Consider the following 25,122-nt stretch of genomic DNA (forward strand, 5'->3'; position numbering starts at 1 on the left):
AGGGCCTGTGTTCTTGTTATTTTCATAATTCTCAATGCATCTAGCATGGTGGCTTGTATTAAAGGGGGTGGGCGGAGAAATCGCCAGAAACTTCTCTGAGTGCCTATGGGGGTCTGATGTGCCCTTCAAAGCAAACATTCTTTGGATTTTTTTTTTTTTTAAATTTTGTGTTTGTTGTTTTTATCTTGTTTGTTTACTGAGTTGTAATTTACATGGGGTACAACTGACCCCTTTTAGGTGTATACTTCTGTGAATTTTAACAAATGTATATAGTTGTATAACCACTACCATAATCAAGATCTGGAATATTTCCATCACCCAAAAACATTTTCTCCTGCTTCTCTCCTTATCTGCAGTCCCTGGTAATCATTAATCCAATTTCTGTCACTTTGGTTTGGCCTTTTCTAGGACGTCACATAAGGGAATTATATAGTATGTAACTTTTTGAGTCTGGCTTCTTTCATTTAGAATAAAGCTTTATTTTTATTTTTTTTGAAATTTGATGACTTGGACCCTAACCCTCACTTTATGTTCACCTGCCTTTCTAAAAGATTGACAGGAAGCATGGGTTTGGGGCTGCAGACAGAATCTGAGTGGTTTGGGAGCATGTAAGTTAACTCGGCCCTCTTTGCATTTTTGTTAGGGTCTCTTTAGATCCAGGGTCTCAGCTGCTTTGTCAAACCCACGGGTCCTCCTCTCTCCTGCCCTCCCACACAGTGGCACCTGGTGTAAGACAGCCTTCTCCCCTGGGCCCTGGCCCATCATTCCTGTGGCTGCTGGGGGTGGGGGACACAGTGGAGGAGGGAAGTCGGGTGGGTAGGGTGAAGTGACCGCTAAATTCCTCCCTTGGGGAGGGGGTGGTGGTGGGGTGACGAAGGTCAGGCCTCTCCTGGCTAAAACAACAGAAGTGGCTCCAGCTGCCCAACAGCTGGAGGGGGTGTCTGCTTTCCCTCAGCAGCGTGAAAAGCCCTTTAATCGGGCATGCTGCTGTCAGGCTCTGTCGCGGAGGTGTGCGGAGGAAGAGCAGATGCTGCCATTGCTGGCAGGCCTCTCATTCCCTTTGACCTCCCTTATCTTCCCTCCTCCATCTTCACCGAGCCCCACTCTGAAGGCAGCAGGTCGAGGCCCTTCTTTGCACCTGTGTAAATGCAGTGGTCATGGGGTCAGGGAAGGGTGAGAGTGAGCTGGCAGATATAGGGATGTGGATTTTTAATGCAGATGACGAATTTGATAGTGGGTGGGTGACTGATGTTTTAATGGGAAACCACTTTCCATTCCCAAAGATGCAGGCCCCAGAGAAAAAAGCCACAGTCCAGTTTTGCAGATGGTGAAGGATGTGGTGAGAGGCGCACAGTCCTTGGTTGGAGAGCAAGTGGCTGAGCCGCAGCTAGACGTCTGGAATGTGATTCTCCGCTTTTTGTTCCAGGCGTTGGCTCCAAGAGTGACTTTTCCCCCCTTTCAATTGCAGGTTTACCTCCCAGAAATGCTTTTTGGTACTTGAGTTCTAAAAACTTGAGCTGGACTGTGATTTACAAACAAGACAGAAAAGTATCCCCTCTCTTGGGAGAGCTCTTTTTGCTTCTGGTGCCCTTCTCCTCTTCTGTTCTCCTGTGGGTCACTACTATAGACCCAAACCACTGTTGCCAGAGCTGACAGCAAAGCCCTTTCTGCCCCTCAGTGACATCTGGGGCATGGTGTCTGATATCCCTACATAGAGGAAGGCAGTGTGGTGTGGGAGAAAGAATCTGGGCTGTGAGGATCAGACTTACAGGAGTGCTCTACCACTTACTGACAACCTTGCTCAGCCTCGGTTTTCTCCTCATTCATTCAAGCCATACATATTTATTAAATGCCTCCTTTGGGCACTGGGGATGCAGCAGATCTTGGTCACACTCAGATCTTGGTTTCTGCCCTCAGGGAGCTTACAGCCCGGAGGAGGGGCATGGGCAAGCAATGTAAAATTAAATGATGGGCCATTTTAATCACAATTATGGCACAGGCCACAGTGGACCATAGTGGGTGTTCTGGGGCTCATCACAGGGATCCCAACCTGTTTTGGAAGTCAGATGCCCCAAGGCAGCAGCATTTACCCCTGAATTGGAGTTCATCAGGTGGAAGAACATTCCAGGGAAAGGGGCCAGTGTGTGCACAGTCCAGAGGCAGGATGGAGCTGCAGAACTGGGCTGTGGTTTCTGCCCTGCCTGTTACCACCTAGCAGGTGTACATGTAGGGATTGTTCTCCTTCTCTTTCCTTCCAAATAGGCATTTGGAGATTGGACATTTGCAGGTGGAGAAAATTCACCATTATTTACAATGTTGAGCCTGTAGAAAAATGAATTTACGGTGTCAAAAAGTTGACTTATAAATGACTTTTTTTTTCCATCTGACTATTGTTCTTACTCAAGTGCATGCATATGGTAGCTGCTCAAGAAACTAGAGTGCTAATCACATTGGCCGTTAAATTGTCAGAGTTTCCTACCTTGACTTATAATTCATTTCAGGCTCATCAGTCTAGGGTCTCAGATACTGCCTGAGTTATGTGAGATGACATCTCTGGGGTGGTGGAAAGGCTTCCTGGGGGCTAAGGCCGGGCTCATTGAGAATGAATTCCATGATGATTTAATGATATATGGGTACTATCTCAGCCATACTGGTACATTCTCTTAAATTAGAGATCTTTTTCCTTTCCATTAATTCAAGGAAAATTTACCAAGTTTAATATGTGGCTTTTATTATCTAAGAGATAGATGTTCCTTTAAAGAAAAGAAAGGAACAAATACCTTTAATTACTATACATTTGAGAGCTTTAAGCTGTTGTTGGTTGTTGGATGAAGAATATTTCTTTTCACAGTAAGTGACAGAAAAAGGAGGTACTTCTTCATGGTATATTTTAGGTAAGGTTTAATATTCATTCATTCATTCCTCAAATATGTGCTGAACAAACTTTTTGGTAGGGTGCTGTGTTAAGCCTTATGTATATAAAGAGGAATAAGACACAATCTTTTATAGACATGTAAATAGATAAATGATAATGCAGTATATTGAGGATTTTGATGGGAGTATAAACGCGGTGCAGCAGGAGTGCCAAGGAAGCTAATGGTGGTGTTTAACATATGAAAGTATTTGCTTTTTAGGATGATAACCTCAGTGGCAATGTGGATTTGAACTTGAATTAGGGGTAGGGATGGGGGAGGAAGTTGGTGCCAAAGAGTCAAACACCCAGGCAAGAGATAAAGGACTAAATGAAGTCATCATGGATAAGACAGGAAAGCCTGTTGGAGACAGAGCCCCAGCCAAGCTCTCAACTAAATGAAGTCAAATCTGTTACCTCAGGTGATACCATGTGGAGCAGAAGAACCTCCTAGCTGATCCCAGTCAACCCACAGAATTACGAGAAATGATAAATTGTTGTTTGAAGCTGCTAGGTTTAGGGGTGGTTTGTTTTGCTCCCATAGGTAAGTGAAGCAAAAAGGTTGAAAGTGAGTACTTGAAGCTGTGTTACATATGAATTTATTAAAAAAAACCCTAAAATTAATTTGAGTTTGGCCTGTGAGTTTTGAGTATGATAGCTCAGAGAAATGTCACTTGCTGCTCCAAATTGTGGACTTCACTCTCCCAAATCCAGTGGATAGACCACCAACCTGGTTGTTTAGTATGGGTATTGTCTCCTCCTCTACACCCAGGAAAAATATAGGGGTATGCATATTACCAGAAAAATACCTGTTTAGATTTTAGATATTGGTTAAGTCAGCATGATACTAACAGGTTGAAGTTAAGAGTGTGAGAACAGCTCTATATTATAAAGAATTAAACATCTTCTCCCAGATGGAACCTTAGGCTGGCTCTTTTATTCTCTATATTGTCATGGAAACTTGGCAGTTAGTCAAACCTAACACAGCTTGTGGTATTGGGGTGGTCTCCTTGAGCAAAAGCTGTGGCAGGGCTTGCATTCTACTCTGCTGGAGACTGAAGGGAAAGAACCAGCATGTGTGCATTTCAGATGAAGGGGATGATTAGTCCAAAATTGATTTCATCTACCCTGATCCTCTTCCATGGCAAAGGCAGCCCCCAGTCAGTAGCTTACTTTTCCAATAGGAAAAATGACTTGTTTATGTGTATATCAAGTATCTGTCCTATTTTACAAATGTGAACAAAACACAGAATGTTCGAAGTCATCCACCCCGCAAGGAGAATGGGTGGGAGAGACAACTGCAGATATACAATTATCCCAGCTCCTTTCGTTTGGTTTCTGTATTGTGCAATCATAATTAACATAATTATTTTGTTTTTACTGTCTTTTGGTTAGGAAGAAGGAAAGGAATATATATGAATATTTCTGTAAAACTGCTATTCCCCTCTAGAAGGAAATGGCTCAGTGTTTGACTTCTTGGAGAGATGGCTTGACCCTGTCCAAGTCCCCAAATTTCCACCAACCATGATTGCTCCTGAGCAACTCCAAACTCCTGGAATATCCTAGTTTTGACCCATAAATAGTGAACTGATTTTCTATCTGACATAGTTTGGAAATTTGTCCCCAACCAAATCTCATGTTGAAATGTAATCCCCAATGTTGGAGGTGGGGCCTGGTGGGAGGTGCTTTGGTCATTGGGGTGCATGCCTCATGGCTTGGTGCTGTCCTTGCAATAGTGAGTACTTGTGAGATCTGGTTAAGTGTATGACCTGCCCCCCTATCCCTCTTGCTTCTGCTTTTGCCATGTGACATGCAAGCTCCTGCTTCACCTTCTGCCCTGAGTAAAAGTTCCCTGAGGCCTCCCCAGAAGCAGAGCAAATGCCAGTGTTATGCTTCCTGTGTAGCCTACAGAACCGTGAGCAATTAAATCTCTTTTCTTTATAAATTACCCAGTCTCAGGCTGGCCAGTCTGCCTGCCTGCCTGCCTGCCTGCCTTCCTTCCTTCCTTCCTTCCTTCCTTCCTTCCTTCCTTCCTTCCTTCCTTCCTTCCTTCCTTCCTTCTTTCCTTTCCCTTCCTTCCCTCCCTCTTTACTTTTCTTTTCTTTTATTCTTATTCTGTCACCCAGACTGGAGTACAGTGGTACCATCATGGCTCAGTGCAGCCTTCACCTCCCAGCTCAAGTGATCCTCCCATCTTAGCCTCCCAAGTAACTAGGGCCATGGACATGCATTACTATGCCTGGCTAATTTTTAAATTTTTTGTAGAGACAGGGTCTCTCTATGTTGCCCAGGTTGGTCTTGAACTCCTGGGCTCAAGCAATCCTCCCTCCTTGACCTCCCAAAGTGCTGGGATTACAGGTTAGAGCCACCATGCCCGGCCTCAGGTATTTCTTCATAGGAATGCAAGAATAGCCTAATATACTATCTAATTTCAAAATGCAGAAATTATTCTCCAGATCAGCTTCTTTTTTCTTTTTCTTTTTTCTCTTTTTCTCTCAATCAGTCTTCACCTGGCTCAACTGAGAAAAATTCAGTTGGAGACTATGCTCTCTCCTCTCTCGTCTCCTCTTGGTTTGTTTACTTTATAACTGGGCTGTTGCATACGGTAGCCACTAGCCACATGTGGTCATTTAAACTTAAATTAACTAAAATTAAACGTAACTAAATATTTGATTTCCCAGTTGCATTAGCTACATTGCAGTGCTTAATAGCCACATGTGGTTTGTGGCTGCTGTATTGGATGGCACAGATATAGAACATGTCCATCACAGTGAGAAGTTCTGTTGGACTGTGTGGCTTTGGAGCATTCCAGAGTCTCTAGGATTAAGCCTTCTCTTATTGCCTCTATCTTAATAGCTCCTTGGTGTCCTGTTAACATGCTCCTTGCCTCCACCCCAAATGGTAAGCTCACTGAGGGTGGGTACCATGTTGGTTACGTATTGCTTCCTATGCTGGTACAGTGTTGGGCTCACTGTTGGTGATCACTTATTGAGTAAAGAGCAGATGAACAGATGAAGGGACGAACTGGAGTGTTACCTCATCTTCAGTGTTTGTGGACACAGAATAATCCCTTTGGGGCCCTGGAGGTTTGGGTGATCTTATTAGGGCTTAGTCATCTGGTTAAAGCTCCATTTTATAGAACTCATTTTTTTCGTGTGTGTGAAAACAATCACAAATATACACAGTTCCTAAAACAGATGAAAATGTGACACCATAGTTGACTGAAGATTGTCAATGACCCCATGCTGTCTCCGAACTTTTTATTTGGGCTTAGGGACCAGTAATTTCTAGACAGGAATATTTTGGGTGCTCTTCTGAAGCTGAGAATGATCTCTGTGTGTTGGCATGGGTGGGGCCTCTGAAGTTCTTTAACCTGTCTGTTTGTAGACAGAGTATTCCCCTTGTTAGGAAGCTGGTCTCCAGCACAGCTGCTGTGGCCTCTCTCTTGGCATAGAGCAATCCATTTTCAAACCGATTTTTTGGCCTGCAGTTCAACTTCACGGGGACGTTGGCAGCTCTCCTGTCCCATGAGCTACAGCATAGGCAACTAGGCAGCCTCAGTGGGTTTGAAAAGAAACTTTGTCTTCCTCTCCCTCTTTTTTCTGTGTGTTCTCTTAAACCATGCCCCGCTTCTCTTAAATTCCAAAGAAAGAAGATGAACAAGAACTTATACGTGACTTAGGATATGTTAATAATTGAATCTTCGCACCACCCTATGAGGCAAGGCTTGTTACTACTCTCATTTTATGGATGAGAAAACTAAAAGCCCAGAGAAGCAAGGCAACGTTCCCGAGGTTAAATAGCATGTGGGTGCTGGTGCTGGTACTGACACCGACTGCTGGGCTCCAGAGCTGAGCTTCTAATCACTAGGTCCCACTGCCTTTCATTATAACAAACAGAAACACTGGCCCACTTGCAAAAAGGACTTTACAAAGTCAAAAACTGTTGACCAAGCGCCTACTCTGTGTGCCAGACACCAGATGCTGAACATCCAGGTGAGACAGCCCTGCCCTCCAGGCAGGGCAGGCCCAGCACGAGATGCTCCTGATGAGAGTTCTTGTTCTGAGGTGGAGTAAAGGTGGCAGGCTCTGGGCCACTTCTGCCCACGTGCAATGCAGAAGTCCGATGGGAGAACATGGCTGAGGATGGCAAGGCTCAAAAGCATGGGAGCATGAGGAGTGGTCCTGGTGATCCCCAGGGGAGGCAGGAGCCCAGAAAGCCAGGCCCGTGACGTCCCATTGGCAGTGGTGTTGAAGGAATGGCATGTGGGAGATGCTGCTACAGGGCTGCACTCCTCCCACACATGATGGAGGGCCCCAGGATTGTGCTAGATGCCCGGGGGAGGTGTTCACAGGCAAAGCGGACATCGTTCTCGTCTTCATGGAGCTCAGAGTTGGGGATTCCACTGGTAACCAAATCACACAAATGAATTCTTCATTACAAATTGTGTGAAGAGCCATGAAAGAAAAATGAAGTATGAGGGAGTATTACAGGATATCATCCTCACCTGGGAGAGTCAGGCAGGGCCTCCCGGAAGAGACCGCCTGAGCCAAAATCCAAAGCAGGGTGGGAGGGAATGGAGAAGGAACAGTGTGCCTGAAGGCCTGGAGGTAGCAGCAGAGGTAGCTCATCTGAGAAATGGGAAGGCCTGTGTGCCCCACCAGCAGGGAGCAAGGGAGAGCAAGGAAGAGAGAGCAGAGGGCTAGCGAGGGGCCCTTGGGTCCAATTCTCACCAGGCCCAGGAGACGATGTAAGGGTCCCCGAGCAGTGGGACACGGCTCGCAGGTTTAAAGCAGGGGCAGCTCGAAGGGGATTGAGGCTGGGGGTCGTGTGCAGGGCTTGACTGAACAATGATGTACTCTCCCACTTCCCCCTGTCAGCTCACCCCTCTTCTGTGGGGCAGCCTTGGAGGCGGTGGGCTTCCTCTGGAGACGATGATCTGAGTTATTTATTTTTTACCCCTGAACACCGGACTCTATCAAATGCTGTGCTCACAAGACACTATCTGGATATTTCCCTTTGGGCCCTGGGCAAGATTCAGGTGTGACCTTGCCGAAGGTGTCTGAAGAGAAAGCGCAGTTTCACTGTCCATTTGGACAAGTCCTGTGCAGTGGTTTCAGCCCTTAGCTGCTCTGTCCCTGTGCTAGGCAGCCAGCACCCAGGCATGAGGTCCAGTCCCAAGGGGTGACTGGTTTTATAGCTGGGATGTAGTCTGTGTGTTTATGGACAGGTTCAGGTCCTCTTTGATTTTGGCCAGTGTGGGATGTGTGTTTCTGGTACTCCCTTGAAGGGTGTGGTACTACCTCTGAAACTTTCTCTGCTGTTCTGGAAAAGGGTCAACAAGTTCTCATCTGTTTGCTTCACACAAAGGGCCCACAAATACGTCTGAGACAGAGCTTATATTCACGCCTTCCCAAAACCTCTACGAGTTTGATTTGATTACATAGTCATCTCTACCATTACCAATAGCCTGATGTGTGCTCATGACATTGCCATTCATTATTGTGGGACATTCATTCCCTCAACCCAGTCTGATGAAGAGCCTCATTCTGTGTGCCCAGGACTCTGCTATATGGGAGTAGATAAGAGTGGACCCAGGTCTCAAGGCCCGTACAGTCTAACCGTGAGTCATTGAACAGAAGCTCATGGATTGTAATAGCCCAATTATTGTTTTCCAACTGTATTCTGTTGTTGTTAACAGAGGGTTCCCTGATATAGGGGTTCATGGTTAAGTAACTTTGGAAGATCCTTCACTGTATATGCCCCTTGATCTGGTTGATTGTTGTGTAACAAACTACCACAAAACATAAAGGCTTAAAACAATTTATTATTATACTCTCTCTCAGTTCTGTGGGTTAACTGGGCTCAGCTGGGTGGTTCTGAAGTTGGGGTCTCTCATGCAATTGTTTATTTTCATCTCTGTGAGTTGCAATTAGATGACAGCTGGGATTAGACTCACCTGAAGGCTTCTTCACTCAACATGTCTCTGTGCTTGGGCTGGTTGGGCGTTTCTCTCTCTGCATAGTTTTGACATATGTAAACTTGGGCTTCCTCATAGTATGATGGTCTCAGGGTTGTTAGGCTTCTTACACGGCAGCTGGTTTCCTCAAGAGTGAGTATTACAAGAGGCCCAGGTAGGAGCTGCAAGGCTTCGTGTAGCCTAACTTTGAAGTCCCCAGACACCACTCCCATAGCATTTTCTTGGTCAAGCAAGTTCCTGAGGCCAGTCCAGATTCAAGGGAGAAGAAATTAGACTCCATAGCTCAATGAGAGAAGTAGCAAATAATTTGTAGCTATCTTTAATTTACTATATGTCTTGGAGGTTCACAATGCATAAGAATGTATTAGAGTCACCTGAGAAGCCCTTCACCAAGAAAATCTGCTTAACTCAATATTTTCCAAGCTGATTATTGTTATTTTAAAAATCAGGAAATCTGTTTCTCACAGAAAATTATTTAACTTGTATTCTGCCAGAGAGAGATGGGCAAAAATTGGAGGGAGGATAGATTTGGAGCTCAATACCATCTAATAAATGAAACTTTCCCGAGATGGAATTTGGAGATTGAGAGTGTGTTCCTGATTTGAGGATGCACCCAAATAGAGGCTGCATGGCTGTCTGCATGGATGGAGAGGCTGGACATCCTAGAGGGTAAAGCTTTGACTTTACTTCTGACAGATTTAGATTCTAATTCAGCCTCCACTTCTTATAGCTATGTGACACTGGGCAAGTTATGTCTCTGGGCTTCGGTTTCCTTGTCTACAGAATAGAGTTCCTATTTCATAGAGTTGTTGTGAGGACTGAGGTCCTGGATGCGAATTACCTGGCACAGTGCCTGTTAATGGGCAGTAATTGTTAGACATTATTGTTCGTATGAGGCATAGATGATGCCTTCCTTGGTTAGACTTTGTGGCTGCTCCGTTCCCTTGACTTTCAGGGTTTTATTTGAGTTTATTCGGGACTTACTTTCTAAAGGCAAACAAGTACTGTAAGTCATGGACTCACCCCTACATTTCTTGCAAAAGTAACCTCTGTACCCTTTCACTTTTTTCCAACCTAGTTTCTAATAAGTGACCGTGACCCTCAGTGCAACCTCCACTGCTCCAGGACTCAACCCAAACCCATCTGTGCCTCTGATGGCAGGTCCTATGAGTCCATGTGTGAGTACCAGCGAGCCAAGTGCCGAGACCAGACCCTGGGCGTGGTGCATCGAGGTAGATGCAAAGGTGAGTGTGTGCACCCCCTGCCCAGCCAAGGAGAGTTTCCTGGGCACCCCAGCTCCCTCACTGTGCATTTGCAGCAGGGGAGCTTGGAATAAATCTGTCTACTCACTTTGCTTTCCTGTCTCTCCACCCCTTCCACCAGGGTGGAAGGAAGAAGGCCTGGTCTACCTGAAGGAATGAGCATTTTTCTGTCTTTCACACACTGCCCCCAAGCTAGGGCTTAAAGAGATGTGCTGCTATCTGGCGAGTGCTTTCCTTTTTCTTTTTATGGAGATGCTTAAAACGGCAAGACATTATTGCTGGCTCCCAAATAGTGATTCCAAATTGTTGGCCAACAGATATGTTTTGTTTGGTCTCCTTGCCTGTTTAAAAACAGCAAAAAACATTTGGGATAACATTTAAAATTGGGAGATTCAGTGAAAAAAAATCTTGCTTTTTGTCCTTCTGTTCCAAAATTGGAAAGTCTGGTAACATTAGATCTGTGTTCCTACAAAGCAACACATGACTAGACCTGCATAACAGCTACCCCTTTAAAGGGGAGCCTGTTCTCCAGTTTGCCACAGTCTTACAGCACTCCCTGTAGCCTCTCAGAACTGAGTGTCATTCTTCTCATATCCAGCTGGTTTCTCTAATTTGTATCTTTTTCCTGAATCCTGAACATATTTGAATTTGTAGTCCCGGACTGCTTAGAGCCATCCCAGGAATTGTAGGTGGCTAAGCAGGCTGTGCTAGAGCCTCTGATTTTCTAAAGAAAATACTTGCAATTCTTGAACCATAAGACATAGTTGAACCCCCATTGGGCTTACTACTTTTAGAATAAACCCAGTGAAAAATCATGGAAGTAACACATTTTTTATTTTCTATGGGGCGAGGGTAGAGGTACTTGGGAGAAAAGACAGGCAGAACTTGGGAAAAACATGACTCCTCCACTTTTCTGTGACTGACATGCAGGGAAGGGGGGCTGTGCAGCAGCCCCTAGCCACAGCCCTTTCAGGCTTGGAGAAGCCAGTTGGTTGTGTGTGGGCTCCCGCACAGGTGGAGTGGTTTTCTCAGCCATTTTGTCCCTCGGCCCCAGTGTCGAATCCAAGTGAAATATGAAATCCGCTCCTCTCCCCTTTCAGATGCTGGCCAGAGCAAGTGTCGCTTGGAGCGGGCTCAAGCCCTGGAGCAAGCCAAGAAGCCTCAGGAAGCTGTGTTTGTCCCAGAGTGTGGCGAGGACGGCTCCTTTACCCAGGTGAGGCCTTGGACAATCCTCTTGGGCTCTTTCCTGGACGGAAGCAGAGGGGAGGTGTCCTGAGAGCGCGAGGGCTGCTTGGCGCCTTCACTTTCTGGGAAACAGTCGAGTGAGTGGCTCTTCAACTCTCCTCCGTGCTGCCTTCCCCCTCCCCGACCCCTCCACGGCCCCCCACGCCACCTCTTGCCAACTGGCAGTAGGTCCTGAAAAGATGCATGGTAGCCCGAGCCAGGAAACTGGCATTGCTTGGTCCCCATCCTCCCTGCTGGCTGTCTCCTTTGAGGGCCAGAGCTGTGCTTTTCTCTTCTGTCAAATGTGGGCTGATTATTTTTCTTATTCCTGCCAGTTTCCATGGGCAACCCCAGTATTCCCTTCCCTGTTTATTGCTACCCCCTGCCCTCCCTGCTTTCTATACCCAGTCCTTGAACGAAGCAGAGTCCTTTTTGAGCACAAAGTGTACTATGGTTCTTGGAGTGTGTGAGTGTGTGTGTGTATATACACATACAGGTATGCATATACTAAGATTTTAAAACCTAAGTCAGGCAGTCCTACCTCTCATCTTGGATGGTCTTCTGGTTAGTGTATTGTCAAAGTAATGCTGACTGTGTTGATCTTGGCACAGACTATTTCTTTTTTCTTTTCTTTTTTTCAAGACAGGGTCTCCCTCTGTTGCAGATAGGGTCTCACTCCAGGCTGGAGTGCAGTGGCACAATCATAGCTCATCGCAGCCTTGAGTTCCTGGGATCAAGCTATCCTTCCACCCAGGTCTCCTGAATAGCTGGGACTATAGGCACACGCCACCACACCCAGCTTATTTTAAAAATATTTTTTAGAGACAGGGATCTTGCTGCATTGCCCAGATTGGTCTCGAGGTCCTGCCCTCAAGTGATCCTCCTGCTTCAGCCTCCAAAAGTGCTAGGATTATAGTGTGAGCCATCACACCTGGCCTTGGCACAGACTATTTCTAAAACACAGGCAACGGTGGGACAGAAAGGTGCTTCTCAGGAAAGCCTCTGGGCTGCTTCCTCCTATACAGGGGCTTGTGGCTGAGGTGGGAGGTGGGAAGCTTCTGTGAGAGTCAGATATGGTGCCAGCTGGGTGAAGGTGCTGTCCTGATGAATGTGGGGAAGGTCACTGGACAAGGGTGAGCTTAGCCAAGTTGTTGGGAATGGTCCTGGCACCTGCAACTTCCTTTGTCCAATCAAACAACATTTGGGGGGATTCCTGCTGTCTTAGAGCCAGGGGCAGAGGCTTCAGGGATTTAGAAGCTTGCCTGTAATTCTCGATCAATGTGGCAAAGGGTGTATAGGCTGGTCTTTGGTCTGAGACTTCAGGTTTGGGCTTCAGGTTTCATATCCAGGTGAGACACAGTGGATTACTGATTTGAGACTAACTTTCTGTTGAGGTAGAAATGTAGAGGGATAAGGAGGTTGGGGATTGGATATCAGCATTTAAAAAGTTTTCTGGTTGATTCAAATAGGTAGCCAGGCTTGATAGTCACCGGGTTAAACCGACTTTCGTTGCTGACCCTGGGAGAGGTGCTTTTGATTCATTTTGTCATTTAAACCTTACCACAAGCCTGTGAGGTAGGTGTCATTATCCCCATTTATAGAGGATGCAACAGGTGTGGGATGTGGAGTGGCAGAGCTGGAGTTCAGACTCACGAATTCCTAAGTCCAGAGCCCTCGGAAGCCCTCTATACTCTGCCGGCTTTCTGAGCTGGCAGCTTTAAAGGAGGCTCTGAGGTGTGCTCTGGAAGGAGGCAGTCTGGTGCTCTGGTTAGTGTGCTGTTCCTGGAGCTGGACACCTGGCACGAAGCTCAGCCCCCACCCTTCAGGTAAGTCCCCGAGCTTCTCTGGGTGTCTTATCTGAAAAGTGGAGATTGATTATTATGATTGCTTTTCTGTTGTTCATTATTATTATATGTCATAATAATTGTTACATATTATATATTCCTATAATTACTATTGTTAATGATCATTATTATAACTTCCTTCATTAGGTTGTGATGAAGATAAAATCAGTTAACACACATGAAACACTTGGAACACATCAATAATATATAAAGTTTTATCATTATCATTATCATCATCATTATTCCCATCTCTACTGTAGTTCTACTACTCATATCTTTCTATCGTGTCGATACCACTATGCCACTTAAGAAAAAAAACCCAGCCGGGCGCGGTGGCTCACGCCTGTAATCCCAGCACTTTGGGAGGTCAAGGTGGGTGGATCACGAGGTCAGGAGATCGAGACCATCCTGGCTAACACGGTAAAACCCCCTCTCTACTAAAAAATACAAAAAAATTAGCCAGGCGTGGTGGCAGGTGCCCGTAGTCCCAGCTACTCGGGAGGCTGAGGCAGAAGAATGGCGTGAACCCGGGAGGCAGAGCAAAAAAAGAGAAAAAAGAAAAAAACCCACCAAAGCTTCTGTTGAAAATCCCCAAGTTGGAAAATGGATGAACTCTTCCATCAATTTTTAAAAAACTGTTTATTCTGGTAAAAAGAATGTGGGTGATCTTTGCATAGATTTAAAACTGCATTGCTAAGAATTCATGTCTGCATGGAGGAATCAGACTTCTCTCAAATCAGTTTGGGGCTGAGACAGGGTGAAGGTAAAGGAGGAGAGTGGAGTTCATTGCCATTGGCTTTTTCTTTCTCCAGGCTTGTGTAATCCTGAGTGTGTCGCTTATAGGAACGGTTGATCCCTGCCCTCCTGATTCTGAAGTGATGGCTACCTCATGACAGACAGCCCACTGGCCAGCTTTTGTTTTGATGAGGCCAGGCCAGACCAGGTGGTGTTTACTGGGGGAAAGGAACTTCCAGATTAGTCCAGGCTAAACTGGTAAACGAGAGAGTCCCTGACGTTCCGCAAGAGTTGTGTAGATAGTTAAGAACCCCCTCATTTGTTTGACATGCTAAGCACTGCCATGTGTCTATAGGCTGAAGGCTAGCTCACCCTGGTGGGCAGCCAGCCAGCCAGGCAGCAGGTCCATCCCAGCTACAGTGATTGAAATGGATGTGCTTTTCCCGCTGATCAAAGACACTGCAATAACGTCACAAAATAAGGCTGCCTCTTTGAGTGTGCTTCAGTCACATTGACAGGCTGCCAAAATGCCAGGAGATGGATGTTTTCTCCTTTCTCCAACCTCCATCACTTAGCTGGGCGGTTTTTTTTCCCCCAAGACCAAAACCCAGAGATAAACGACATTGCTTTAATATTCTTTAGAATATTGATATGCACGCATCCCGGTATTAGTCACATATTTTAGCCCTGTGAATGATTACACAATAACCCTCTCTTGAAGCTTATGTGGGGAGTGATGGGACTCTAATGGGATTGGATTTGTCTGGCATGGGACACAGCTTGAGACCACATGACTGACTTGGCTTTAATGGGCTTCATGTGGGACTCGCTGGCCTCTGTTCTTTCCCTTTGTTTTCCCTTGTCCTCTTCCCTCCCTACCTCCAGCCCCAACTCACACACAGGAGTGGCTCAGCTTTCTTTTACAGCAGCGACACTAAAGCTGTACATTAGATCATGTTAGACTTTTAAAGGTCTTGAAACCTAGGCCATATCCCAGACCATTAAATCAAAATCTGGGAGTGGGACACAGACATTGTGGTTTTTCGAGCTCCCCAGGTGATGCCAATGTTTGATCAAAGTTTCAAACCACTTTCGTAAGGACTTCATCACTCTTGTTTCTCGATTGCCTCCTTGAGATGTGGAATTTAGCCTCTTTGGGGACCTGTTGAGTAAGGTCAGGAGCTATAGGCTTTGTCCTTTGCTATGGTCTTATCTGTTTTCTGTTCTGGGTATCCGGAACACAACTCCTGACATCTGTTCTATCAAGTCCTCTGCCAAGCAGTTGTCTGGTGCCCAAGCTGATTAACTGAAATCTCAGCTGTAGTGGAAGGGTGTTGGGCTGTCACCATCAGGCTGTGTTGGCTGGAGCTTGACAAGTGTGTGTATCACTGAATGACAATGATGCCCGCTTTTTATTGAGTGCTATCAGGTGCTAGGCCCTGTGTTTTACACTCATTAATCTTTACTACAACCTTTTGAGATAGTTATTAATGCCCTTATTTATAAAGAAAAATGGAGTTTCAGTGGCGTCGAATAGCTGACCTGAGGTCCCTAAGCTTAAGACAATTTGTACTCAAGCCTGCCTAATATCGAGGGCCTAAGACAAGTTGTACTCAAGCCTGCCTAATATCGAGGGCCTAAGACAGTTTGTACTCAAGCCTGCCTAATATCGAGGGCCTAAGACAGTTTGTACTCAAGCCTGCCTAATATGGAGGGCCTAAGACAATTTGTACTCAAGCCTGCCTAATACCGAAGGCTGTGCTCTTAACTTTTTTGGGCTACAGAAGTGGCCTTGATACATATGTATTCCATTTGTATCACCATTGTTGTTGCAGAAATTCTCTTTCTTTTTTTTTTTTTGAGACAGAGTCTCGCTCTGTTGCCCAGGCTAGGGTGCAGTGGCCGGATCTCAGTTCACTGCAAGCTCTGCCTCCCGGATTTACACCATTCTCCTGTCTCAGCCTCCCGAGTAGCTGGGACTACAGGCGCCCGCCACCTCGCCCAGCTAGTTTTATGTATTTTTTAGTAGAGACGGGGTTTCACCTGATTCCCTGACCTCGTGATCCGCCTGTCTCGGCCTCCCAAAGTGCTGGGATTACAGGCTTGAGCCACCGCGCCTGGCCAGAAATTCTCTTTCTAATGCTATTGACCAATCAATGAAACAAACATTTTAAAAAACACAATCTTTTGATTATGGAAATTAAAAAAATACAAAAAGGTAGAAATAATAATATAATGAACATATACCCATCACCCACCTTCAGCAATGATTAACAAATGGCCAATTCTGTTTCATTTTTACCTCATTTCCATCTCCTGCCCCCAAACTGGATTGCTTCAAAGCAAATCCCCAGGCATAATATCTTTTCATCCCAGACGTTTTTGAGCTCTGCTATATTGTGGGCTGTGTGCTGGTTGCTAGGGAGGATTCAAAAAAATGTCATGACCTCTGCCTTCAAGGAGTTTACATGCAGAAAAGAGATTAAGACATATGATAAAGTAACTATATAAAAGACAACATTCAAACAATAATATTTCAAAAGCTCATTTATAAGTCAGTTATTTGGAATTCTGAATGTTTTTTATTGTTAGGAAAATATATACAAATTTTAAGTTTTTGGACACAAACACCTTAAACCAAACTAAAAGCAGAATTGAGCATGGTGGCACAAGCCTGTAGTCCCAGCTACTTGGGAAGCTGAGGCAGGAGGACTGCTTGAGCCCAGGAGTTCAAGGCTGTATTGCTCTATGATTGCATCTGTGAATAGCCACTCCACTCCAGCCTGGACAACATAGAAAGACCCCATTTCTAAAAAGAGAAAAATTAAACTAAAATCAAACAACACACATTAGCCTTAACAACAAAGAGCTAATCTTATGTAAAGAATTCTTGCAATTCAGAAAGAAAAAGATTCTAGTAGAAATGTGGGCAAGAGATAGCAATAAACCGATCATACAATAATAATAAATAGTCAATAAGTGAATCCGAATGATGTTACCTTCTTTTGTCATTTTAGAAATACAAATAAAAATGATGATGAATGCTTTTGCTTACTAAATTAGCAAAAACTGGGAAAAGATGATGATATTCAGGGTCAGATAAAGGGAAAAGGGTACCCTTCCTTTGCAGTTTGGAAAGTAAATTGGCACTGACTTTTTAATGGGATAATTTTGCAATGTGGGTCAAAAGTCTTCAGTCGTGTCCATATTTTGGGCCTGCAATTCCAATTCTAGGAATTTATTCTAAGGAAGTAACTAAAAATATATGAAACTATTTAGCCACGAGGATTACAATCCAAGTTCTGTTTATAGTGGCAAAAATTTGGAAACAACCTAAATATCCGATACTAGAAAATTGCTTAAACAAATGACATAGCCACACTATGCACCCTCTAAAGGCATGTGTTGTAGAGGCTTATTTTATGTATTTGTGTATGTGTGTGTATTAGGGATTTAATTAACCAGATAATTAAGACAATAAATATTTTCATTTTCTTCTAAATAGAAAAGCTACACACATTCTGTTAAAAAAAATTCTGACAATAAGTATATAAGGTAGAAAGATTAAGCCAGTGATTTCATCCCCCTGAAATAGCAACAGTTAAGTCTAACCCTCCAGATTTTTTTTCCTTGTGTGTACTTATTGTCATTATTTCGGACAAGAATGGTGTGATGTCATGTATTGTTTTATAATATTTTCTTAGCTAATTATGTTATGAGCTTATTTCCCAGTAAGTTACATACAGCACTATCTCATTTAAAAAGTGTCTGCATTGTATTTCATTGTATGAATGTATCATGAATCCTGAAAATTTGGGGATTAACTTCCCAGCAACTGTCTATTGTGTCAAAGGCCTTTTTTTTTAAAGGTATTTGATGCATACTACCACATCGCTTTCCATAAATGTTGAGCAACGATGTGGTTGATTATTGGTTTGTTATCAGACTCATTCCCAAGACATTTAAATTTTTTGTGTAGATGGATTATAGTTCTAATAATATAGAATATAAAACTCTATTCATTATGTTATATCTGTGTGGAAAAAAAAGTGTTATGTTTCCTGTCTTTGAGCTCCATGGTCCAGGAACAATCTTTCTTGATATAGCTGTATGGGCACTACCACTTTTCCCATTTTCTTATTCTAACCACTACTTCCCTCCAACAGTACACACACGTACCTGATTTTTTAATTTCTTGAGGTCATTGCAAATAGGGTTCTATGTCCATGGATCCCTTGCATATAGGGGTCTGGGGAGATGTAATTTCTTCTTGATGATGCTTTGTTCTAAAGTTGGAAGCTTAAAAAATGTTCTATGACTTTTTGACAAAGGCAGTGGGCTCTACTGTTATTTCTGTAATTCTTACTATTGTATTTCCTAAAACCTAGGGAAATACACACTTGTTTCCTAAGTGCCTGGAGTTGAGCTATGAAGCAGATCTTATTGTTCCGTTTTAGCTCCCCAACTCCACAGTATAGAACCGCATCTTCCTGACGTCGCCCCTGTAGACTCGAGTCGTGTGACTAGCTTGCCCTGGGAACACCTTGGTTTACTGTCTGGTCTTTCTTCTTTCACATTCCCAGCAAGTACTGAAGGTCTGGATGCTTGACATGAACTGTGAACCTTTGTTGGCCTGGACTGGTGAAACGCTGGCAGGCTGAACATCCTCGTAGGGTGGAAGGGGTTTGCCCTATCTTTGATGAGCCTGGAGGTCTAACAGGAGTCAGGGGCCATGGGCCTTTGTGTCTTCATGTGGGAAGATCTTGCCTAGAGCAACAGTGTGGCTCTCTCAGGCAGTGTAGAGGACTCTCTAGCTGCAGTACTGAGACCTGGGGTGCATCTGTGAGCTGGAATGTTTCTGAGCTTCTTCAGCCACAGTTGGCCCCTTTGGATGCTGCAGAAAAAGTGTGTTTAGTGGGTGGTGCCCTGCTTTATAAAGACCTCCTGCCTTTTGGTCTGTGGACAATGCTAGCTTTTTTTTTTCAAAGCAGTTAAAAGCTAAAAATTCAAGCCCATCCTTTATGTACAGATGGCATAAATGGTCAATGGACCCCACTGTTGGGCACTTATTGCTTTTCTTTTTCCTTTTTTGTTACATGCTCAAAAAACATATTATTGTTACAGTGTGAACATCTACTGTGTCCTGAGCATCTTACTACTTGTTTTACATGTGTTTTTCAGTGAATTGCTTTTGTTCCAAACAACCAGTTAATGTACAATGAAAATTTATACAAAATGTCTTCTATTTAGCACATAATTGTTGCTTAGCAGATGTTAGTTTTCTTCCTCTTTAGGTTCTTGGTTTGCTCAACTGTAAACTGGAAGAATTGAACTTGTTCAGAGGTTGGCAAACTGTGGTCTGTGGGCTGGCCACCTGTTTTTATTTGTTCTTTAAAAAAAATAACTGTATTGACATATAATTTGTGCACCATAAAAATTACCATTTAAAAATATGCAATGGAGTGGTTCTTAGTAAATTCACAGAGTTGTGCAACTGTCATCATTATCTAATGCCAGAACATTTTTATCACCCAAGAAGAAATCCTGTACCCATTACCTCTCTCCTCAGTCCCTGGCAACTACTAGTCTACTTTCTATTTCTATGATTTGCTTATTCTGGACATTTCATACAATTGGAATAATAATATTTGGTCCTTCTGCCTGGCTTATTTTAGTCAGCATAATGTTTTCAAGGCTCAGCCTTGTTGTAGCATGAATCAGTACTTCATTCCTTTTTATTGTCAAACAATATTCCATTGTGTAGATATATCCCATTTTATTTATTCATTCATCAGCTGATGGACATTTGTGTTGTTTCTATTTTTATTTTTTATTATTTTTTGAGATGGGGTCTCACTCTATTGCCCAGGCTGGAGTGCAGTGGCATGATCTGGACTCACTACAAGCTCCACCTCCCGGGCTCAATCGATCCTCCTACCTCAGCCTCCTGAGTAGCTGGGACCACAGGTGTGCAACATCGCACCTGGCTAAATTTTTGTACTTTTGGTAGAGATGGGGTTTTGCCATGTTGCCCAAGCTGTTCTTGAACTCCTGAGCTCAAGTAATATGCCCACCTCAGCCTCCCAAAGGATTACAGGTGTGAGCCACCATGCCCGGCGTGTTTCCATTTTTTTGGCTGTTATAAATAGTACTATTGTGAACATTTACATACATTTTTTTTTGTGGGTATCTATTTTCAATTCTCTTGGCGTATACCTAGGAGTAGAATTGCTAGGTTATATGGTAACTATATGTTTATGCTTTTGAGGAACTGACAGACTGTTTTCCAAGGTAGCTGAACCATTTTACATTCCCACCAGCAATGTATGAAGGTTCCAATTTCTCCACATCCTTGTCAACACTTGTTATTTTCCATCTTTCTTATTAGTATCTTTTCTAGTGGATGTGAAGTGGTATCTCATTGTGGTTTTGATTTGCATTTCTCTAATGACTAATGATGTCAAGCATCTTTTCATGTGCTTTTTGGCCATTTCTATATCTTTGGAGAAATGTCTATTCAGATCCTTTTCCCATTTCTTAATTCAGTTACTCACATTTTCATTATTGAGTTACAAGAGCTCTTTATGTATTCTAGATACAAGACTCTTTCTTTCTTTTTTTTTTTTTTTTATTTGAGACAGAGTCTCACTCACTCTGTCACCCAGGCTGGAGTGCAGTGGCACCATCTTGGCTCACTGCAACCTCTGCCTCCTGGGTTAAAGTGATTCTTCTGCCTCAGCCTCTGGAATTGCTGGGATTATAAGCGCGTGCCACCAAGGCCAGCTAATTTTTGTATTTTTATAGTAGAGATGGGGTTTCACCATGTTGGCCAGGCTGGTCTGAAACTCCTGACCTCAGTAATCTGCCTGGCTTAGCCTCCCACAGTGCTGGGATTACAGGCGTGAGCCACTGGGCATTAGATACAAGACTCATCAGATATATGATTCACAAATATTTTCTCCCATACTATGGGTTGTGTTTTTACTTTCTCGATAATTTCCTTTGAAGCACAAAAGCTTCGTTTTTTTTTTCTTTTTCTTTCTTTTTTTTTTTTTTTTGAGAGAGAGTCTCACTCTGTCACCTAGGCTGGAGTGTGGTAGCACCATCTTGGCTCACTGCAACCTCAGCCTCTTGGGCTCAAGTGATCCTCCCACCCCAGCCTCTTGAGTAGCTGGGACTACAGGTGCATGCCACTGTGCGGGGCTAATTTTTGTGTTTTTTGTAGAGACGATATTTTGCCATGTTGCCCAGGCTGGTCTTGAACTCCTGAGCTCAAGCAATCTGCCTGTCTTGGCCTCCCAAAGTGCTGGGATTACAGGCGTGAGCCTCTGCGCCTGGCCAAAAAGCTTTAGTTTTGAAGTTCAATTTATCTTTTTTTTCTCTTTTATTTGTTATAACTTCATTCCTTTTCATGTGTATATTCGGTTATCTCAGGACTACTTGTTGAGAAGACTGTTTTTCCATCTTGAATTGTCTTGGTCCTCTCGTCAGAAATCAGCTTATTTCTGGATTCTCAATTCGATTCCATTAATCTATATGTCTAGTCCTATGCCAGTGCCACACTCTCCTGATCACTGTAACCTTGTAGTAAGTTGAATACTTATTTTTTCTTTTTAATTGGACAGTGAGATGAGTGTTGTTATGCACTCATGTATGGGGTTGGTGCTGGCTCTACTCACCAAGGCAGAGTATCTAGTAGGGGCAATGCACAGGAACCTGTACCCTGTGCTGTGGTCCTAGGTTTTGGGACAATGTCGGTACCCTTGGCATGATATTTGTAAGAAAAGGGAAAGGTTGGGAGAGAACAGTACCAAGTGGGGGTAGGAAACTTTTTAGAACCATCAAATGAGCCTTGTATATCTCTAAGAGCTCTCAGTCTCTGACAGGCTAATACTTCTTTGAATCTATAAGCAGGAAAGGGAATTCCTTTTCAAATTAGAAACTCTGGGTTGCAGGGAGCCTTGAAGTTGTAGAGGAGAAATGCTGCTGCCTGTCTGAGTAAAGTGATGGGCTTGTGCTGGTCCGCCCCGCCCCTCCCCCACTGGCGTATCCTCTGTGGGCATTAAAGTTCTCAGCACATCAAGATCTGGGAGGGTAGAAGCTGGAGCCCCAGTGAGCAGCAGCCAGCAGCCAGCTTCCCAAGGGGACCTTACTTTTGCCTTCCTGTGGGAGGTCCAGGTAGCATATAATTTGCAGTGAGTAAACAATCTCAGTTATGCAGTTATGAAATTTAATGTTTAATTTTGTCAATGATGGCAAGAGCAGGGTCTGACCCATTCATGTGCAGGAAGGACTTGTCTAGGAAGTGACTGGTCTAATCTCTTGCATGTGTTGGGAGCCTCTACTATCATCTTTTCAATGGGAGAACTGGTCCCCATGCCCCCATCACCCATCAGGTGCAAGGATGTGTGATAAGATGAGGGTGGATGGAGCACGCTTTGTGCTCAGAACACTGTCTCCATTGTGTTCTTTGGGGACTCGCCTATCCCACTCTCTGCTCTGTCCTGCTCTTCAATGGCTGTTTTCTAGCTGAATGGCCACTGTGAGTCCTCTCTCAGATTGGCTGGCATCATTTGCTTTGGAGTCAGTATGCAAGGTTTGGGTGCTCCCAGCTGGGCATCTGAGCTCCCCATAGCCCTTGGTGATTCTGTCCCTACAATTTGTCTATTGTGGAAATGAAAGGAGTGAGCTCTGAGCGGTATCTGCAGCTGCTCTTCTGCAATGCAGTATACTTGGGAGGGAGGGAAAGATGGAAGCCTCGTGCTCTGGCTTTCCTGCTGTCTCTGGGAGAGGAGAGGCTCAGTAATGGGAGGCTTCAGTCACTCTCTCTGCTATTCTTTTTTTTTTTGTGTGTGTGTGTGTGACAGAGTCTCACTCTGTTGCCCAGGCTGGAGTGCAGTGGTGCAATCTCGGCTCACTGCAAGCTCCACCTCCTGGGTTCACGCCATTCTCCTGTCTCAGCCTCCTGAGTAGCTGGGACTACAGGTACCCACCACCACGCCTGGCTAATTTTTTGTATTTTTAGTAGAGACGGGTTTCACTGTGTTAGCCAGAATGGTCTCGATCTGCTGACCTTGAGATCCGCCCGCCTCAGCCTCCCAAAGTGCTGGAATTACAGGCTCTGCTATTCTTTTTTAGATAATAATCATTGTCATCAACAATACCACTTTCTTAACCTATATACAAGGTTCCAGGCTGTTTTATATTTGCCTGACACATGTTAAGTTATTCAGTCCTCACTATAAGCACTATTGCATTCCCATTTTGTTGATGCGGAAATTGAACCACAGAGAAGCTGCGTAGCTTGCCCAGGGTCTCACAGTGTGCAAGTGGCAGAGTCAAACCCAAGTACCCAGGATTCAAACCCAAGTACCCTGGCTCCAGAATTCCTGATTCTAATCATGATTCCACACTGCCCCTCTAAGAGACATTGCCATCTCTTAAAGTGATGTTGCCAAACTAGGGCATCTCCAGGAGGGTGACTCAGGTGAGTAAAGTTGGGAAATGATGTGAGGAATGTCCAATGGAGCTGGAGATAACAACCAAAGGATGGATAAAAAGATGACCAGGCTGGGCACAGTAGCTCACGCCTGTAATCCCAGTAGTCTGGGAGGCCAAGGTGGGTGAATCACCTGAAGTCAGGAGATCAAGAGCAGCCTGGCCAACATGGCAAAACCCCATCTCTACTAAAAACACACAAAAAATTAGCCAGGTGTGGTGGCGCGTGCCTGTAGTCCCAGCTACTTGGGAGGCTGAGGCAGGAGAATCGCTTGAACCTAGGAGGTGGAGGTTGCAGTGAGCTGAGATGGTGCCAGTGCACTCCAGCCTGGGTGACAGAGCAAGACTCCATCTCAAAAATAATAATAATGATAATAATAGTAAAAAGATGACCAAAGGGATACCTGAGAGCCAGATCCAAACCTTTGTCTGTGAATGATAATAGTGTTTTATGTGTGGTCCCACAGCGCTGACCCGGCATCACCAAGTACAGTATATAAAAGTAGGATTCTGACTCGAAATAGGGAAGAACTTGTGACAATTAGCATAGCTCACAGACAGAATGTCTGACTCAAAGAGGACTTAACTTCCCATCCCGGAAAGTGGGCAAGCAGAGACCAAGTGGACATCCATCAGCCGTGCCATGGGGTGGGAGGGAGTGTTCCTACATTGGGAAGGGGGCTCAATTGATTTCTGAGGAGGAAAATGCCACTTTTTAGGATTTTATGAGACAAGAGCTAATGTCCAATCAGGTGGCTGGGCACACAGTAGGTCCACAACAGACATTTACTCAGGAAACTTCCAGGCAGAGCCATTAAGACACACATTTAGGGCTTTTGCCACTGCGCTGTGAGTGCACGTAACATGCTGGGAGGTGACCCAGCAGGTCAGTCAACTAAACTCTTCTGCAAAAGGGATCAAAATTGTTTTCCATGTCAAAATAGGAAAGAATAATAGGAACTCAGGTGGGAGGTGTGAAGACAGGAAAGTTTTATTAAAAGTGAAGTCAGATAGGAGATGCAAGGAAAGGCTCCACTCCTGCAGGCCACCTTTGTGCTCCCCACCAGCCAGCTTTCTCACAGTTCTCATCGGAGTAAAAGCTCCTATTTATGAGGGACTTGCTTATTAGGTATTTTTTTAAACATAAAAATATATTTGATACTTACCCCCCAAGATAGAAATAAAATTAAGGGAACAAGAGGTATCATATTTGCTGTTTACAAAACCCGGATCATTCTAGGCACCACACAGAGGAACAGGAGTGAAGACAGTGAAGTTCCTTGGGTCCCTGGAGCCCTAACACTCGGGTGTTCCAAATGTCTTTATATGTCCATTGTGGGGGATGCTGTTCAAACTTTTTGGAAAATACAAAAAATATTCTTCACCATATAATTGGAATGGTGGTCTTAACACTGACAATTAGGTACTAGTTTATAAATCACCCTACTCTTTAGGAGCAAAAGTTCATCTTACAGAAGGGTTGTAGAATTACGGACCTTCTGGATTAAAGGGGACCTCAGAGACATCTGGTTCATCCTCTCCCTCCTCTCCCTACCCCACTGCAATCCAGGGCTCAGGTTCCACTTACAGTCTCTCCCCAAGTAGTCGTCCACTTTCTGCTCGATTGCTCTCAGAGACAGGAAGCTTATTTCCATGATGACAAAATCC

The 25,122-nt window shown here is 44.3% G+C and overlaps 1 protein-coding gene across 8 annotated transcripts in view; it reads left to right on the forward strand.

Annotated features, from left to right (window-relative positions):
* The window catches only part of SMOC1 (SPARC related modular calcium binding 1), a 150,757-nt gene that overhangs the window by 60,515 nt on the left and 65,120 nt on the right, over positions 1 to 25,122 (forward strand). For all 8 annotated transcript variants that reach the window (XM_005561617.4, XM_015453934.3, XM_005561618.4 and 5 more), the window contains exons 2-3: positions 9,970 to 10,135; positions 11,254 to 11,366. In XM_005561617.4, the coding sequence (XP_005561674.1) occupies positions 9,970 to 10,135; positions 11,254 to 11,366 (279 nt within the window). The remainder of the gene's footprint in view (positions 1 to 9,969; positions 10,136 to 11,253; positions 11,367 to 25,122) is intronic.

This window comes from Macaca fascicularis, chromosome 7, assembly GCF_037993035.2.
Source record: "Macaca fascicularis isolate 582-1 chromosome 7, T2T-MFA8v1.1".
In the NCBI taxonomy this organism is placed as follows: Eukaryota; Metazoa; Chordata; class Mammalia; order Primates; family Cercopithecidae; genus Macaca; species Macaca fascicularis.